General features: G+C 40.8%; 2 protein-coding genes across 2 annotated transcripts in view; both read right to left on the bottom strand.

Moving 5' to 3' along the window:
* eif3ba (eukaryotic translation initiation factor 3, subunit Ba) overlaps nt 1-16,853 on the bottom strand; it is a 179,154-nt gene that overhangs the window by 64,372 nt on the left and 97,929 nt on the right. The gene's annotated exons all lie outside the window — the stretch shown is intronic.
* On the bottom strand, nt 4,311-12,390 carry lfng (LFNG O-fucosylpeptide 3-beta-N-acetylglucosaminyltransferase). Its single transcript, XM_056261669.1, has 8 exons — nt 11,838-12,390; nt 7,309-7,357; nt 6,945-7,047; nt 6,695-6,848; nt 6,509-6,594; nt 6,252-6,417; nt 6,068-6,153; nt 4,311-5,965 (listed from the first exon to the last, which is right to left on the bottom strand). The coding sequence occupies exons 1-8, from the start codon at nt 12,249-12,251 to the stop codon at nt 5,899-5,901; spliced, it is 1,125 nt and encodes a 374-aa protein (XP_056117644.1). The 5' UTR covers nt 12,252-12,390; the 3' UTR covers nt 4,311-5,898.

Below are 16,853 nucleotides of genomic sequence, written 5' to 3'. Positions count from 1 at the left end.
AATGCTAATCTTAAATGCTAATCTTAAAAGCAACCTTGCCATTGCTTTCTATTTATTAAATATTCAAACTTTTATCTGGATAATCCAACCCGATCTCACGGCAATTCATACGAATTTTACGAGGTGGCTAATTCGTACTAATTCATACGACCTCGCTCGTACAAATTCGTACGATTTTTGCTAATTCGTACATATTTTACGAGTTACCAAATTCGTATGAATTCGTACGAATGACCTACCCCGACCCCGCCCCTAAACCTACCCATCACGTGGGTTTAGGCAAATCGTACAAATTCGTACGAGTGAGGTCGTATGAATTAGTACGAATTAGCCACCTTTTAATAACTCGTACGAATTCGTACGAATTGGTCGTGAGATGGCGTTGGATAATCACAATACCTGACTTGAACAAACTCCTAACCCTAAAGTATTGAACTTTGTAACTCCGCAAACTACATAAACAATAACAGTGCTCAAAACACCTTAATAACCGCTCAACAACATGCTAAAAATGCTCAGGAGGTTTTAGTAACCACATCTGATACAAAGATGATAACGCTAATGAAAGTAACATCTTTATGAGAGGAGTTATTTCTGTAGAATTGGCAGGAAGCCTGTCTGATTGATTGCTATCTAACAGAAGCTTTCACTATGAGTTTGCAAGCCCTTTTACAGTTTTGTTGCCTTTCTTAATCGTATATGGCACTCAAAAACGTTTTGCACAGCACTTTTTTTGCATGTCTTTTTGAGGCCTCTGTTGAAGTAATAAACGAACAGTTGGAGAGCATTTGCCTTATTCGTTCTGTGCGGATCCTTTTGTTCTACTTTTTTTTCTGTTGGATTTATGCACCCCATAAGTTTTGTGATGTTGGACTGTACATATAGATTTGGTGCTACATAATTTCTTTCACCACCTTTTTTAATCGGACATAGAAAATGCCACTGGATTTGTGTAAAAAAAAAAAAAAAAAAAACATTTCTACTTAGAGACAGATAATATCAAGTTCGATATGAATGTAGCTTGAGCAAAAACAGGGGGGAAAAATACAGACCGTTTATTGCTGTGATCAGTTTCGAGAGTTCAAAAGGTTTGAGAATGTAAAGATATGAGGACCCCAGGGCCCTCTGACTCATAATAAAAACATTGCCATCTTTTTTCCAAGAAACCATACAACGGTCGCTTTGCTCAAGCAACCATTTATTTGTCTGGTGAACCACTATGTGGGTTTGTGGCCTGATGTTTTTGCATTCGGTAAAGCTCTTGTGTTTTTGTTGGGCTCTCTGAGGTGGAACTGGCATTGCGAGATGCATAAAGGTCAAGTGAGCGATCGGTAGTGTTTTAATCCAAGAGTTTTTTTTTGTTTTTTGTTTTTTTACTTTTTGAGTCATTTTCCAGTCTCTTTTGGACTCAGACATTGTGTGGTCTGACTGTATTTCACGCATCAGTGCAGAAGCAGTCAAAACAAACCTTGAGGTCTTAATTACAAATGAGAATTTGGCACGAGGATGAGAACGGAAATGGATTATTTTTCTAACGCTCGGTTCTCTGTAATGTTTGTCATACCAACTAGCTAAGTGGTTAGCAGAACTCATTAATAAGCCCTTCAGGTTGATGAATGGCATGGATGTTTGGGTGTAGCTTACACATTGATAACCCTCACTATAATTTTGAGGTCATAAGCAAGTAGTTCTGGTTACGGTACAGGCAGCTTTGTTTATATGCCACACTGAAGATGTAATGTTTTGAGTGTTTTGTGTACAGTCGGGTGAGAGGCACCTGGTTTCTTTTAACTAATAACTCCCTCAGTATTGTTTAGGCAGTTATCTTTCCTTTAGGCAGATTACCTTTCTCTGGCTGTCTGCCCTGCAAAGAGTGCTTTGCATAATTCAATCTCGCTATCCACCTTAAGTGTGAATGTAGTATTCAGCCTAAATAAAAAAGATGTTGGGCTTCTTGGAATGCAGACTCCAAGATCAGTACACCCATAATCATAGGTTTGGTTTATTACAGTATAGTGAGAGCGAACACATGCTCAAATGTGTCTGATGCTTCGGCTCTTGCAGACATGTTTTCTGACATCTGCAGCCACATATGACATGTGGACTGTGTGAAGTCTTTAAAGAGGGTTTTGGGAGGAAGAAATATGATTCAGACTCATTGAAGTAAGTCTTTTTGGTACAGTGGTTAATTTTGGGGTGATCCATGTCTAAGACTTACCCTAAAGAATGCAGAAATCCCCTCTCTGCCCTCAGACTCATGGGAAAACAGGCAGTCGTGGCTTAAGAATATAAACTCTCACACCATTAAAATAGGCACAGATGTGACTTAATAAAAACATGATTATGTTTGTTATAGGATCTTTGTGATCTGACTGGAATGTAAAAAATTGTGGTTTCAAAAGTATATTAAATAGTGTCATCGGGGTGTGGAATTAATGTTTGTGGTTGAGTTCTCAAAATATGACCTCAGCCTGTTATTAATGTTTGAAGGAATAAAAGGATTTGTATCTACTTGCAATAACATTTACAACATCTCTGTTGTTGACCTCCCATTTATGTGGAGGAATTCCTTAATCCGAATCCGAAGTCTTCAAAATGCACATATTACTGATTCTGATTATGTCAATCATATTATATTCTTTCTCTGCTGATGTTTTCAATGAGACCAGACTAGTCTAACTTTATTTCATGCAGCTGTGTCCATCCATAACCTACAGTAGAGCAGAACAAAATATGCTTTCTAATATTTGTTGCAGTTGTTGTTGTTACTGTAAAAACTCTTGCGTAATTGAAAAAATTAAGTTATGTGGATTTGTCAAGTTCACATAACTTATTTTTTTCAATTACGCATGATGTTTATTTACTTAATAATTGTAAGGCAATGGGTTTCCTCACTTTAAGTCAACTGATTGCTTTTTACAGTAAGATACAATTCTGACGGCTTATGTAATTCAATCTTTTTACCAATATAGCAGACTACTTGCATAAAATGCATATAAATAGCAGTTATCTCTCTATATCTCACAATACTATGTCTAACTAAGATAATATTTTATGATCGCAGCTCTGTAGTTTTAATTGTGGGTGCCAAATACAATGATGATCGATAGATGTATAAATAGCATACCTCAAATGTGTCATATTTGATACATTTTAACATGATTTTTCTATAAATTGATGAATAGTCAAGTAACCTAAATGCTTCAGCACAGTATGATAATCTTGAAATATAATGTATAAAGTTATTCGTATGTTTACTTTAAAAAATCATTAAAGATTTTACAACTAAAAGATACATGTGCCATGACTTGAAGGTGGACATTTTAAGAATTATTCTAAAAGGCCTTTTACTTGCTCAATTACCAGCAAGAAAAAAGTTTTAATATTAGAACAACTATATTAAACATCTAATATTTCTATATTAGAATATTTTAATGGTCACAGCTGGCTAAATTAAGGTGGTGACACATCTTAACTCTTTCTCCCCTATATGTTCAAGGCCTCAGATGACGTTACTTATATAGTGTGTTGAAAGAACCGGTTGTGAGGAAATGTTCTTTCCCATGGCATTTGTTGTAGAATAATAAATTATGTGTGAGTGAGACTAAACTTTCAAGTGTGTTTCATTAATTCAGCAAGCAACACACAATGGGTAAGTGCCAGCACTCGAAACCCACGAGAGGCCAAGTTTGTTTTGTTTGCATGCTTCAGTAACAGTTCACAACAGTTTTGACAGAGTAAGAGACACTGGCCTCTGAACTTCTGCGGTCTGGCAATGATTTTACTTCCAGTGATTGATGCAAGTCGTCTGTGTTGCGCTTAGTGTGTCCTTTTCACTGTTTGTCTTAGATGTTGTTGAAAGTGATAGATCACCAAATAAAAAGTGAAAAGTATGTCATTTTGTACTCGTTACCAGTATGACTTTCTTTCATTTGAGGAACTGGAAGGAAAAGTTTTTTTAAAATGACAATGCTGCTTTCTTCTATACAGTGAAAGTAGATTGTCAGCACCTGGTCACCATTCATTGTGGGTGAAAAAAAAAAAGTGGTCCCTATGATTCATATGTTAGATTTGTGTGAGAAACAAACAAAAACTTAAGTTTTTAACTACTGAAAATCTGTTGTCACCATTCAACTGGATTGTATAAAAGATGTTCTAAATTTTTCCTTTTGTTTTTTTACAGAATAGAGAAAGTTGTGCAGGTTTGGAACAACATGAGGGTAAGTAAATGATGGCAGAATTTTCATTTTTGGGTCAACTATGCCTTTAAATCTGAAATATGTCAGAAAGAAAACAAACAACAGTGCAGCAAAGTTTCTTAGCGAATATGCTTTATTCAAAAGCTGAATGGGTAATTACCAAGGCAGCCCATGGTAAAAATATCAGGATTGTGATCCCTGAGAGGACAACATTTGAACAAAGAATCCAGATACTGGACTATAAATTACAGCCATTAGCAAATTTCAGAGCATTTAAAAGACAAGAGAGAGACATTTTAAAGGACTCATCAGAACTAGGCCTGATCCATAGGTGACCAAAATGCATAGAATATCTAAACAGTTATGTACAAATACAATTGTTTTAAAATGGCACAGTACATAAATACTGCTATTACATAATATATACAGACTCACCCAATATGGGTCATTCCCACAGAGAAACCGAAACTCTGTTAGGATCACTGTTGTTGCTCATGTAAAGCTCACACTTAACATGTTTTGTATAGTCGGCATAGTGATGTCCAACTGCCAGCCGTGAAGGAATGGGGAAAACTATGGCTCTAGGCCAGACCGCTTTGTGCAAGAGGAATCATAGAACTCGGATCTGTGCTATAAACACGTCTTAAACTTTAGCTGCCATCTGTTTTAACAATGTACATTGTGTTGACAGTGGCCCTGGTGCCAATTCAAGAGTTAGCGATTGCTAAGCGATACTTTACTTGAGCAACCAACAGTTCATTCAAACCAAGCTGTGCAACTCCCACTTCAGTACATCTTTGAGCGAAAGCTAAATATATATATATATAATAAATCATGCCAGAAATCTCATATCTATCTGCCAAGATTGTGTAAATGCATTGGCATTAAATAATGTAAAGATCTAAAAATTTGGGCCACTTGGTGCTTTTTCACACAGCTTTAAGTTATAACAGTTCAATCACCATAAAATGCCCAGAGGATTTAGGGAGAAAAGTGCTTAATCCTCATACGCCACAGATTAAAATAACCTGACAGCATATTTGGAAAATTTGCCTATTGCCAGCACAAAATATCATAAAAAAACTAATAGCAATAATAATTATAATAACACTGACATCAAAGAAATAAATTTGCAAATAAAAGACCTTCATTTCATTAATTTTGTCCGGAGTCCTTTAGAACTAAATAATAAAGCACCCATGTTACTTATCTGCTCCGACTATTTTAAAGATTTCAATTGTTAAATCAAACCTGAGGGAAAGAACATCCTGAATGGTATTTGGAGAGAATAAAATATAAAGTATGCTCTAATTTGCTAATTAGAATTTAAAACTAAGCACATAAAGCTGGCAAAAGGCTTGGGTATACTAGAAAGTTGCATTCTATGAGAATTGCAAATGGGATACAAGCAACAATAACGACATAAAGCACAGTTGATTGCCTGCAAAGCTTGGCGCTGAAAGCGTCCTTCTGAAAGCCGGGCCCTCCGTCATGTCTGAGTTGGACAGGAAGATCTGGCACCAGGCAGGAAGGAACAGTTTAAAGGCGGGCCGCACAGCAGCCCAGTATAACCATGGAAAGCCGTGCGCCACTGCAGAGTAAATGCAGAGGCCACACGGCTCAATAACACACTGGTCCCTCATGCCTTTCAGATACCGAGGCAGTGAGGGACGAGGATACAACAGAGGAGCCGGTCGCCTCAATAGGCAACCTGAGGAGGGCACCACGGAGTGTCTGGGTACAGCAGACAGTGCACTGACTTAAACCTGAGAGAGTTTTAAACAAAGAGGTTATATTAGTACATGCATGCAGACTTAAATAAGAGAAACATCCAAATATGATCTAGAATGTTAAGAAAAGTGTCTTACCTGGATGGATCCTCCTCAACAGAGAAAGCCCCTTTCATGTTGATGATATTCCTCTTGTTCTCAAACATTCCATAACTCAATGAAATCTAAATGAAATCGAATGAAACACTGTGTTAATACAACTATAGTGTATTTTACAGAACCAAGATGTTCCTGTATCAAGCTTTCTTTAAAAGTGCATTACCTGTTTGTGTACTTCTGATTTGGACACCTGTTGCAGGTTCTCCAAGTGTGAGTGGAATAAGCTGCTTCGAGTCAAAGGAACCCCAAGAACTGACTCGATGATGTATCCAATGGTACAGTCATCAGGAAGACGGATCTTCTCAGCAGTGTTCATGAAATGGCCACCACTGTCATAAAAAAGTAAACATAAAGTCTATTAATATCTTAAAACATTGTGTTCTTAGATGCTGCATTACAATAGTTGAAAAGTTTTTGCACCTTGCCCAAGGGCTCATCTTCAAAGCTAGCCCACGGCTGATACAGAAGCCTGCACCTCCTGTGGCAAACCAGAAATTGACGGGTCTCTGCAATGGAGAAACAAAAACATCAGCTTCTGTTCTTAGCACTCCTCCTCATCTTTACAACCAATGTATATAAAAGTTGAGGATATTCTGGAAAACCTACCATCTTGTTGTCCCCAAGTCTTTCTGTGGCTTCAATTGGCCTGTCCAAGCTGGGTTTGCCAATGTACATGTCCTGAGTGTGAGGGTAGTTGGACAGCAACTTCACCAATGTCTTCACATTCACATAGTTATCATCATCCACATGACAGAACCACCTAAACCAGACAGAGATATCATTAGAAAATCCAATATGGTTTGCTTTGACACTAAAACAAGTACTCATAATGTAACAATAATCATACAATGCTTACTTTTTTCTGGACTCAATGAACTTGTCATACTCAACTGCCATCTTGCAGGACAGAGCCTGGCGGCTGTGGGCAGCAGAGCAGTTGGTGTTGATGGCATGGCTTCCTGTTTGTACAAGAAGATGGATAATGTCAGTGTTCATGTAATACTCCACTTATGTCTATCACTTGAGAAATGGCCATTATCTGATAGGTCAGGTGACTTTGCACGTGCCCTATTACTATCTCCCCCCTAACAGCCCCAGTAAGCTAAGCACAGGATTTTTTAAGAGGATTAGAAGACTGAGCCCAAACTATGCTCAAATCAAAGAGGGAATGTCTGCTTGTTTCTAGCCTTGTGACTTCCGCTTGAGGAAGCTACACTCACCAATTTTCTTCTTTAGTTCCTCATCTTCGCCGTCCGTGAAGATGTACGTCTGCAAAAACAAAGACAAAGCCCAGTTAGCTCTTTCAATGCAGTCACACAAGTTCATCAATGAATCACTGCACCAGAGCAAAGACGAAACAGGAATTGGCGTGTTCCAAACTGGAATCATGTGCCTTCGAGAGCTATTTATCCCAAGCGGACTGATTAGGAACCATTGTCTGATTTTTACGCCATGGAAAACTCAGCAAGTTAAACAAGCCAAACTCTACCCCCCAAAATAAAGGCCCCTTGTTCTTGTTGTCAGTCTCTCCATGGCAACTGCTCTGCGCCCCAAAGCATCCCAGGCCCAGGACAAAGCGGGGAGCAGACCACCCCAATTACCCCCACCACCCCCAACACACCACCCCCATTCCATTGCCCCTCACCGCCTCCCAAGTCTTTCCATTCTTCATCCCTCTATCCACTTCAGACATGTTAAAAATGTCCCAAAAAAGAATGGCCAAATCATTTGGAAGAAAAGAAAGGAGCGCCATGTCCTATTCTCCCAAACATACTCGGATTGATGAATATACATTCTCCCCAGTGTGCATTCACTGACGTCTGACCCCTCAGGGTTTTGTTAACGTTAAAATAGAAGGGGTGGGATCAGGATCTCATTGTGGGAGATAAGACAGAGCAGGTGCAAGGCAGCAGCCCCAGCTCAAAGGAGCCATTGAGAAGACGACGCCACACGCCTCAGACAGACTGATGAAAGGCTGCATGCCCCTGGTCATGCACTGTCGTTAACCTGTTTGCTTTCCACCTCAGGTGAGACAGCACCTGCCACCCGCCGCCTTATCACAGCCACGTGTCTGAACAGATCAACCTGCCCACACCCAACTGGCCTTGAACATGTACACCAACGCTACAAAACCGTTCTCTTATGAGCTTCAGCTATTTTGTGATCTTTATCTCAACAGTGGATTCATTTTTTGTTGCCTTTCAAATGCCAGCACACACATACACACACACACACACACACACGTGGACTGGTTACCCCTTTCCACAGTCGCATTTTTTTTGAACGTTCAAACATTGCCAGATAATGTTTGATTGGTTTGCAGAACAAACTCTAAGCAGATGTTTAGCGCAGCACTCAGGGGCCAAGGCCCAAGGCCTCTGTTTGTTCAGGGAGGGCTGGCGGTTGGGCTGGGTAAAGGATCAGAGGCTGGCGCTGTTTGCACAGAGTTCCGCTGAAAGGACAGACTAATCACACAGGCAGCTGCCAAGGCAGGCCGGGCACTGACAGAGAGAGAAACCTCAGAGCTGATTAGTGCATTACAATGTGTGTGTGTGGCCACTCACCCCCAACCCTGCTCCCACTGTCCCTTTGCATTGAGACAATGAGGAGTGGGTAAAGCTGTCACTGGGTAATTCCTAAATATGTTTGCCTGGATTTGCATACAGCTGCAGTGGTTAACTAAAGAGAGGCCTCTCGTGGTACAAGGCTTTGTTTCTCCGTTTCCCTTTTATTGAAGATATTGTGAGCCAAAATGACCCTTTTGTGGTTTCTTTCATAAATGTCAAGTCTTTTCTTCTAAATGCACTTTTCCCAGCATTCTCGGCACACAAGAAAGGATGAGGGTTTTCGTTCGGTTGTTTAGAGTTCTGATGAGCGGGCAGAGGTTGGTAGGACTAAACCCCAGGGGGCAGGGAGAGCAAGGAGCCTGGCTGTCTGTCTCCTTCTACCCAGGAAGGAACTGGAGAGATGTTACTCCCTCTATTAAACACCACACAGCCCTGCTCCCTCTACCTGTGCCAGTAAGAGACCAGAAACTTGCACAGACTCGTGCCACAATAGATCTGCCTAGCTTTCACCATCTTGTGCTTAAGCCAGAGAAACTACTGCCTTAAACAGTGAGTAATTATGCAGTTAAGTATTTCAGATAGAAGTAATGAGGTTGGTAATGGTACTTCTTCTGCGTCAACCAAGTGTGCATTTGATCTTAATGGCATTTGGTAGCTGTCTGTGTAACTGGACACCGGATACCACAGCCACGGCACAGGCTGTTCACTCATTGTTGTGAATTTCTCTCACTGGGGAAGCTGCATTGTTCCAGGGGGGAAATTTAGAGAAACAGCGGAAGCCAGAAGCTGCAGCGTGAACAATTCAAAATGGGGCAGATCTGATTGAAAAGAATAACACAATTCAAGAGTCCTGACTCATCAAGTCAAGACAATTATAAAACATGCTTTTAATAATCAGAAACAAGTACTCAGAAAGCAACAGAGCTCTAGGGTTTCATTCTCTCAGAGAAATACTGACAAGGGTAGGGGAGCTTCTAGCTGACCGTGACTAACTCTAAACAAAGACAAGACAGTTTCCCACCAAGAAGAGCCACAGGCTGCCATAAGTGTCAACAGCAGACACAGATTGGATCTACTCTCAGTGTTTACATGTAAACAGCCCAAGACAGTGAGCTGTTCATCACCCGTCAGGGCAGCATTTGAAGTAGGTAAGCGAGTTAGAAAGATCCTTCCTACAAAAGATTCTAACCCCTATGAACATATTCACAATGTCGGTCACGCAACATCTCACTTGGCATATGTGACAAAGTTCCCATGCTGTAGGTCTAACAATGCCTGGCCCGTTGAAACACTTGTCTGGTGCCAGCCATTGTGGCAAGTGGCCAAACAGTACACCGGAGTCCTTGGGATAATCCCCGGCCGTTCAGATGACAATAACTGGGATTTAACATACTCAGGTGTTGCACAGGTGAATGTTGAAATAATTTGAGAGCGGCTCTCCGTGTGAACATGTTAGGATTCATATAGCTGGCATCAGAGCCATCTTTTGTTCTTTGAGACCAGGCCACCTGGCACTCATTCTCCTAGAACTCCCCCTTGTATTCTGGTCTGCACTGGTCTTTTATGTCTGCACTGCTCCCCACCAGCTGCTGCTATTAATCCCTGCTGTTAACTCTCTCTTCTGTGGGTTAACTTGCATCAACTCTTAGTTTTCCAATCTTGCCTGAAGCCTGGAGTGGTCATATCAGTTTAGCTGGATAGTGAAAGACAAATCTGAGCTGACTGAATGAGTGCAGAAGCTAGAATTGTCTGATTTAAATTTTAACTTTCCACATGCTCCTATATTCAGAGTACCTTCACAGACATAATGAGTACAAAGAGTACATATCTAGACAACATATCTTTGTACTCAGACTCTGCAAGCATATAAGAGTGTTGCTATAGCTGTGTCATATTCAAATGACAATAATAAACCCCCCTCTTGTCTAAGGTGTGAGAGAAACTGATTGTGACAGAGCCCCGAGGCAAATTAAACTGACTTTTGTAAAAATGTGTAAGCGACTACTCTAGGTGGTGGGTAAAATCACTTTGACTGCTCTGTGCTTGCTGCTGTCGAGGTGCCGAGAGTGCTTTTGTGCTAGCTGCAAAAGAGGCCTGTTTCTCAGAGCTGTATTTTCATACTGTGAGCAACTCGGCATGCTGCTGAAAAGCCTTTCCTTGCCTATAGATGCTGTCCCTTTGTGCCACCCAGCATCTCTATAACGAAGACTCTCTTTTCCCACCGCTTGGGTAGCTTGACCCAGCCTCTGCTCCAGATCCCCGGTTCCCATGGAGAGTGGGAGACAAGGGGCTGGCAAAGCTTTTCTTTCCCCCTTCAGAAAGACGCTTTGTTAGTGCTGAGAAGGGGACAGCTCTGAAGCCGCTGCTGTGATGCATCCTTAGCCCTGGCGTATTCACGGGGACACCCCAAACAATGGAGCAGGAGGGGAGAAGGGGGGACTTACAGCCACCCATTGCTCTGTGAGCAATACAGCAATTGCTACAGACAGCAAAGAGAGACTTTGAATATGAGGGGTTTTTTTAATTCCCCCTTTTTTTTATATGCCATGCAAATAATAATATTGAACAACAATTTTAAAAGTTTTAGGGTCCTGCTTGTAGATACACTTTGTTAGTATTAAGACCATACATAGATAGGCTGATAAGATATTTTCTCACACATTTTTACTTAATCGGCTGTCTATTATAATTATTAGGTATGTCAATAAATGGCATCATCCAAAGGGTCTCTGAAGTGAAACACCATTGTGTTTAACATGAAACAGCAATGTTCACATGTAAAGTAATTTCATTAGGTAATGTAAGCTACAAAAGGGACAATAAACTTGCAACAATGTTGTTGGAAAATAAATGCATAAAAATATTCGTGCTACATTTATATATATATATATATATATATATATATATATATATATATATATATATATATATATAAATGTAGCACGAATATTTATATATATATATATATAATACTGATCTATCTCAAATGAGGACTATTGAAATTAATTATATTTACATATAATATATGTATAAAGACACATACAAGCGTGACTTGATATTAAACACAATTAGCCATCACGAAAATAAAATCCCATTTGTTTCCGGCTGGTGAAATGTAGGCTACCTAACCAAAACTGGCAACAAGTTATGGAAACATTTTGTAACCGTGTAAACTGACATACCTGCTGCATATTTCTGGAGATCCAGGTGTCCAGCAGTAGATCCAGTCTGGACCGGTGAAACTTCTTAGTGGTCTTTACTGCGATGAAGATGTCATCCGCGCTGATGTCCTCAGCAGGCGGCGCGTCTGTCGCCGCTCCGGACGCCTCAGTGGGCTTATCCGCTTCCCTCCTGCTGCGGGTCAGCTTAGAAAAATAGGCAGAGAATCCTTTCTTTCCATTCTGCTCAGGCTGAGCTCCATCATCAACCTCTGATTCCCCCAGACTCTGCAGTGAGCGCAACCCGACCTCACTCTCGTTCTGCATCTCATCCATCTGAATCCGCTGATGCTGCGACAAAAATAACAGTAGCGCGAGACAGGTGACGGTCGCTCCCGCGAGGGAGAGTGCAACTTTACTGCCGTACGTTTTCAGCATGTTTATTAAACTCTAAGAGAAGGACGCTCTTTTTGTGATATACACTGCATTAATCTAAACTTCGCTCCAATAGCCTACTCTAAAAAACAAGCGTGTCATACAACTGCAACATAGTAGCGCTGAGAGAGTTTCCTCATGGTAACTCGGAGGGGCTTTTATAAACTGCCCCACAGCATTGGTCACGCCCAGTAGGCGGGGCGTTGATGGCTATTGTGCTGTGGGAACCGCAGAGAGACTGTCAATGGGAGGACGCGTTAAAGGACAGCAGGCGAGGGACAAAGAGGGGGGAGGGTGAAGAGGACAAACAGGCCTAAACGTTTTCAAAGTACATGCTCTTTTAAAACAAACTATGTATGTGCTAGAATCACAGTTAATTGCATATATTTCATTATCAGGAGCAGGGCTGAAAATAACTGTACAAATATGTAAATATAGATTTTTATTCAGTGCAACATGATCCTGTAAGCATACACTGTATACATAATACATAAGTGGGGTCTTATTTTCCACAAAATAAAAAAATAAAAAATAATAAGAATCTATTTATTTAATTTTTTCTATCAATTCTATATATCAATTTGTTTATTTATTTTTGCATGAAGTAAATGAAAATGTAAATGATTCAGTTTTCTGTGAAGTTTATTGCTAACTTAAATTTAAAGTCACAGCCTACAGTAAACCTCTTTACATTTACAGTAACGAGAACATGACTGTCACAAAGCAAAATTGTCCCACAAACAGACATCAGTTTTTTATTGCAAAAAAAAAAACATGTCTTTGTTAGATTCACCTCTGAAGAATAAGATTGCTACTGACTTGGAGCATCAACTGCAGGCATGTTGAATCACATCAAGTACCAGCCATTTCTCAACGTCAACATTCAAATCAAGCTCACAATGATGGCGTGCTCCAGTCAATCCACAGCAGCTGACCTTGTGGGGCCTTCAAACAACCGCATGATCCTTATGCTTGCTTTAAAATGGCGCCTCTTCTGGGATGAAGAGCCTGTAGAGCTGGTAGCACGACCCTGACCATGACTTCCAGCTGACAGCTCGGCAACTGCTGGTGACAGACTTAAATGCTTTAGATCCTAGCCATCTCAACAGCTTGCTTGCAAAACAAGCAGCCAACACCACATTTTAGGCCTCACTCTCAAGTCAGGCTGAATAACTCACTTGGTTTATGATAAAAGAGATAATTGACACTCAAGAAATGGTCATTTGGAACATATAATTAAGAATTTAAAAAAAAAAGTGCTGCTCATTCAGAAATTCTACAGGTCCAAGACAAAGCGTGAAAGTTTCCAGTGCTGCTAACAGACTGACAGCATCTTTTGTTAATCTTTTGAAGCAGCCAACAAAAAAATGTGTTAAAACAAGTATAAGAAACCAGGCAGAGGGTTCAACCTCCCCCGGCCTCTGTTCTTTTTTAGGATCAGCCCCCTTTTTTTACTCTGGTATGGAGGAACACTTTGACAGGCTTCTTGTCAGACTCCTCGGACAATCTGTGCAATGAAAAGCAGGACTAAACCACACAATGCGAAAGTTCCGCTTGTTTCCCAGATTCATGCCAGTCACCCCCCCCCCCCCCCCCCCCTCCTCTGGTGGATAACAAAAAAGGGAAGAAAAAAAGTTTCTTTTCTTCCATCCTCTCTTTCATTCTCAAAAAAAAGGCTCCCCCATCTGCCCTCCATACCACATCCCGGATCCTTCCCCGTTTGAAGACATTACCGCTGAATTCCAATTAAATGAAATCTCCCATCAAGCGCAACCCGCTTCCCCACAAGAATGCCCAGTGATCCTGCTACAACCCCATTCCTGCAGCAACCCTGCAACCCCTTCCAACTATCCCACCATGGCATCTGGAGCAGAATGATGGAGAATCTCAGAGGAATGGATATGATTACCACTATGCTAATTATAGTCACTTAAATGTGTGCAGCACAAAAGAGAGGTGTATGGCATTTCAATGCGTGTGGCAAGCATCCTTGCTAAATGAGACTGGATGCTCCCTGTCTGAATATCCCCATTTCCCGCCTGCCAAAACACAAACTCTTTAGGCTTGGCGCAACTGTTTGATTTGGGATTTGAATGTTTGCGTAGGGTAAACAAAGCAATTTCAGCATGTTAGCTGTATTTGAGGACAGAGTTGTCTTATCTGGCCATTCAGTTTAAACAGTTCCCTTGATGCAAACTGACTCGCTTTGATCTTAATACCCACAAGTACAAACATAGATACTCTGGGTAATGAGAGCGGTCTGTTCCGAGTGGTAAAATGGCATCATGTTGATAAAGGCACATCCTTTCTTCATCCGTTCCATATTAATTTTTTTTTATCTCTGTCTTTTCTTTTCCCTCCAACCATTGGGCAGATTCTTTGAAGATGGAGGTTAAATTCACAACAGCTGTATGTGAGGATGACGGCTATAAGGCGTCCCACTGTATCCTTGTACAGTGGGTATATCCAAGGATGTAGTGGGATGGTTAGTGGTTGTCTGTCAGTCTACAGTCTCCTGTTTATCATTCTGATCCACATAATGGAGCATTTATCTGTTTTTTTTGGGGGGGGGGGGGGGAGGCATTTCTTCCTTTTGGCCAGTTACAAAGCAGAACTTTCAAATATTGAATACAATAGATGACATACAGTCAACTCTTTCCCCAACTAAAGGGGAAATGGCTCTTTGAGATGGTGGTCATGGCTTTTTGACATATTTAATTGGGATCTGTGAAATGTTCGATTGAATAATGCAAGCACCAATTCCTGCCAAGTGTGAGACTGTCCTTGGAGCTTCAGTGTCTCACTGTCTTGTTTCTTTCCTTCTTTTTTTCCAGGTTTATTTCTCCTTGGATGAAATGGTATTCCAGACAGTGATGGCCCTGGATATCATTCTTGTAAGTACACAATGATACAATGATACAATGAAACTATATTCATCCCATCTGGGTAAAATCTATTTCAGTTGATGGAAAAAAGTATCTATGTACTCTAGCCAGATGAGGGGAAAACATTCTCTATTTATTTGTCTTTTTTGGGGCTATAAATCCCGTGGAGCATATCCTCTACGGTTGCATCCAGAGCAGGGAAACATAATGCAGCTTCTGAGGGGCCGCGGAGTCCCCTGGCTCTCACTTCTGGTGTGACCTGTAATCCTATCAATGCTAGCACAGCCATGCTGGGAGAATAAACAGAGCTATTGGCTTCTGCCACGGCCCTTTTTATACATCATGTCCTTCTCTCTCACAGTGCATTTATTTCAGCCTTGGAATAAATATTCCTCAATGAGAAAATGCACTCGGATGACTTGGGTTTGCACCTCTGTTTTTCTGCAACTTTAACAAATAAACATTGTCTGTTTTCCCAGGACTCATCCAAGCCTTTGATTCACCCGTCATTCTTGCCAGATCCTACGATCCTTTAGAGGACACTTAATTTTGTTATTCTGAGAATTGCAGATTGTTGGACTGTCATTTATTGCAGATGTTGGACGCCAGGGTCTGTGTCACAGTGCCAGCTGCTGTTGCTGTAACTTGTGCTTTGTTTCCACCATGTCAAATGGATTATAGGAAATTTAGCAATGGATTAAATGCCCTTTCTGTAGCAGTGGGGGTTCAGATTGCACCCCTGGCTAGTCCGGGCTTGTCCTCAACCACAAATGCTCAATGTACGTAATGTGTCAAAATTACATAACACATGTAGTGCTCCCAGAACTCTTTTAAGTGATATTAAATATTTCACTGACACGAATCACCATTCATAATTACAATCATAAGGAAAACTTTAATTAACTGCTCATTCGTCTCAATAATTTACTGTATAACCATTTGGAACCGCAATTAAACACTTTTTTTTTTTTTTGAGAAGCATTGGAACCATATGTGTGATTTACATACAAGAAGCAAAGCAAATCATCTCCCCAACCTTTTGACAGTAACATTTTGTGGCTGATTACAGTTTGGGGAAGAAGTGGGAGGTGTAATGATGGGAAAGGAGCCGCTTGGCTCTCTTTGTATAGTGCTGGAACAGTGAAGTTGGGACAAGGACGCTGCTGTTTGTGGGAGAATCAGGCTCTGGATCACTCAGCCTCTTTGAAAGAGTTCTCTTCAACCTATACCCTTCCCTTTTGTGGCCTGCCACTACCTTGCTGAGCGAGACAATGAACCAACCATTGAAAACTGAGACATGTTTCTGTGCTGCCCGAAGCCCATTAAGCTCTAAAGCACTACTGTAGGTCTCTCTCATCAGGCCTCTATTCTCATTCTAATAGCTTGCTGCATGCCAATAGGCCTGTCACTAGAAGCACCCATCACATTCCAGCCACAAATACGAGTGGGTTTTTGTAAGTTGGGTTTCCAACCTTTGGGTTCTGAGAACGCTGCCAGTTTTTATGATGTAACCACATGTCCTTTTGTAATTGGGTTCATTGATCTCATGCCACCCATGACTCTTCCAAACTGATCTATGCAATGATGCTGTTGTCAGAGTGACCACATTTTTAACTATATCTTATATGTTTTGATTTCCCCCTTAAATACTTGGCATTCTATACAGTAGTATTGTAGCAAGTAGCTTTAAATGGCCCTGAGGTATCAGGCACTGAGATGT

This window comes from Rhinichthys klamathensis, unplaced genomic scaffold (genome assembly GCF_029890125.1).
Source record: "Rhinichthys klamathensis goyatoka isolate OS25496 unplaced genomic scaffold, OSU_Roscu_1.1 h1tg000184l_1, whole genome shotgun sequence".
Classification (NCBI taxonomy): domain Eukaryota; kingdom Metazoa; phylum Chordata; class Actinopteri; order Cypriniformes; family Leuciscidae; genus Rhinichthys; species Rhinichthys klamathensis.
This window is presented reverse-complemented; position numbering and strand designations above follow the sequence as displayed.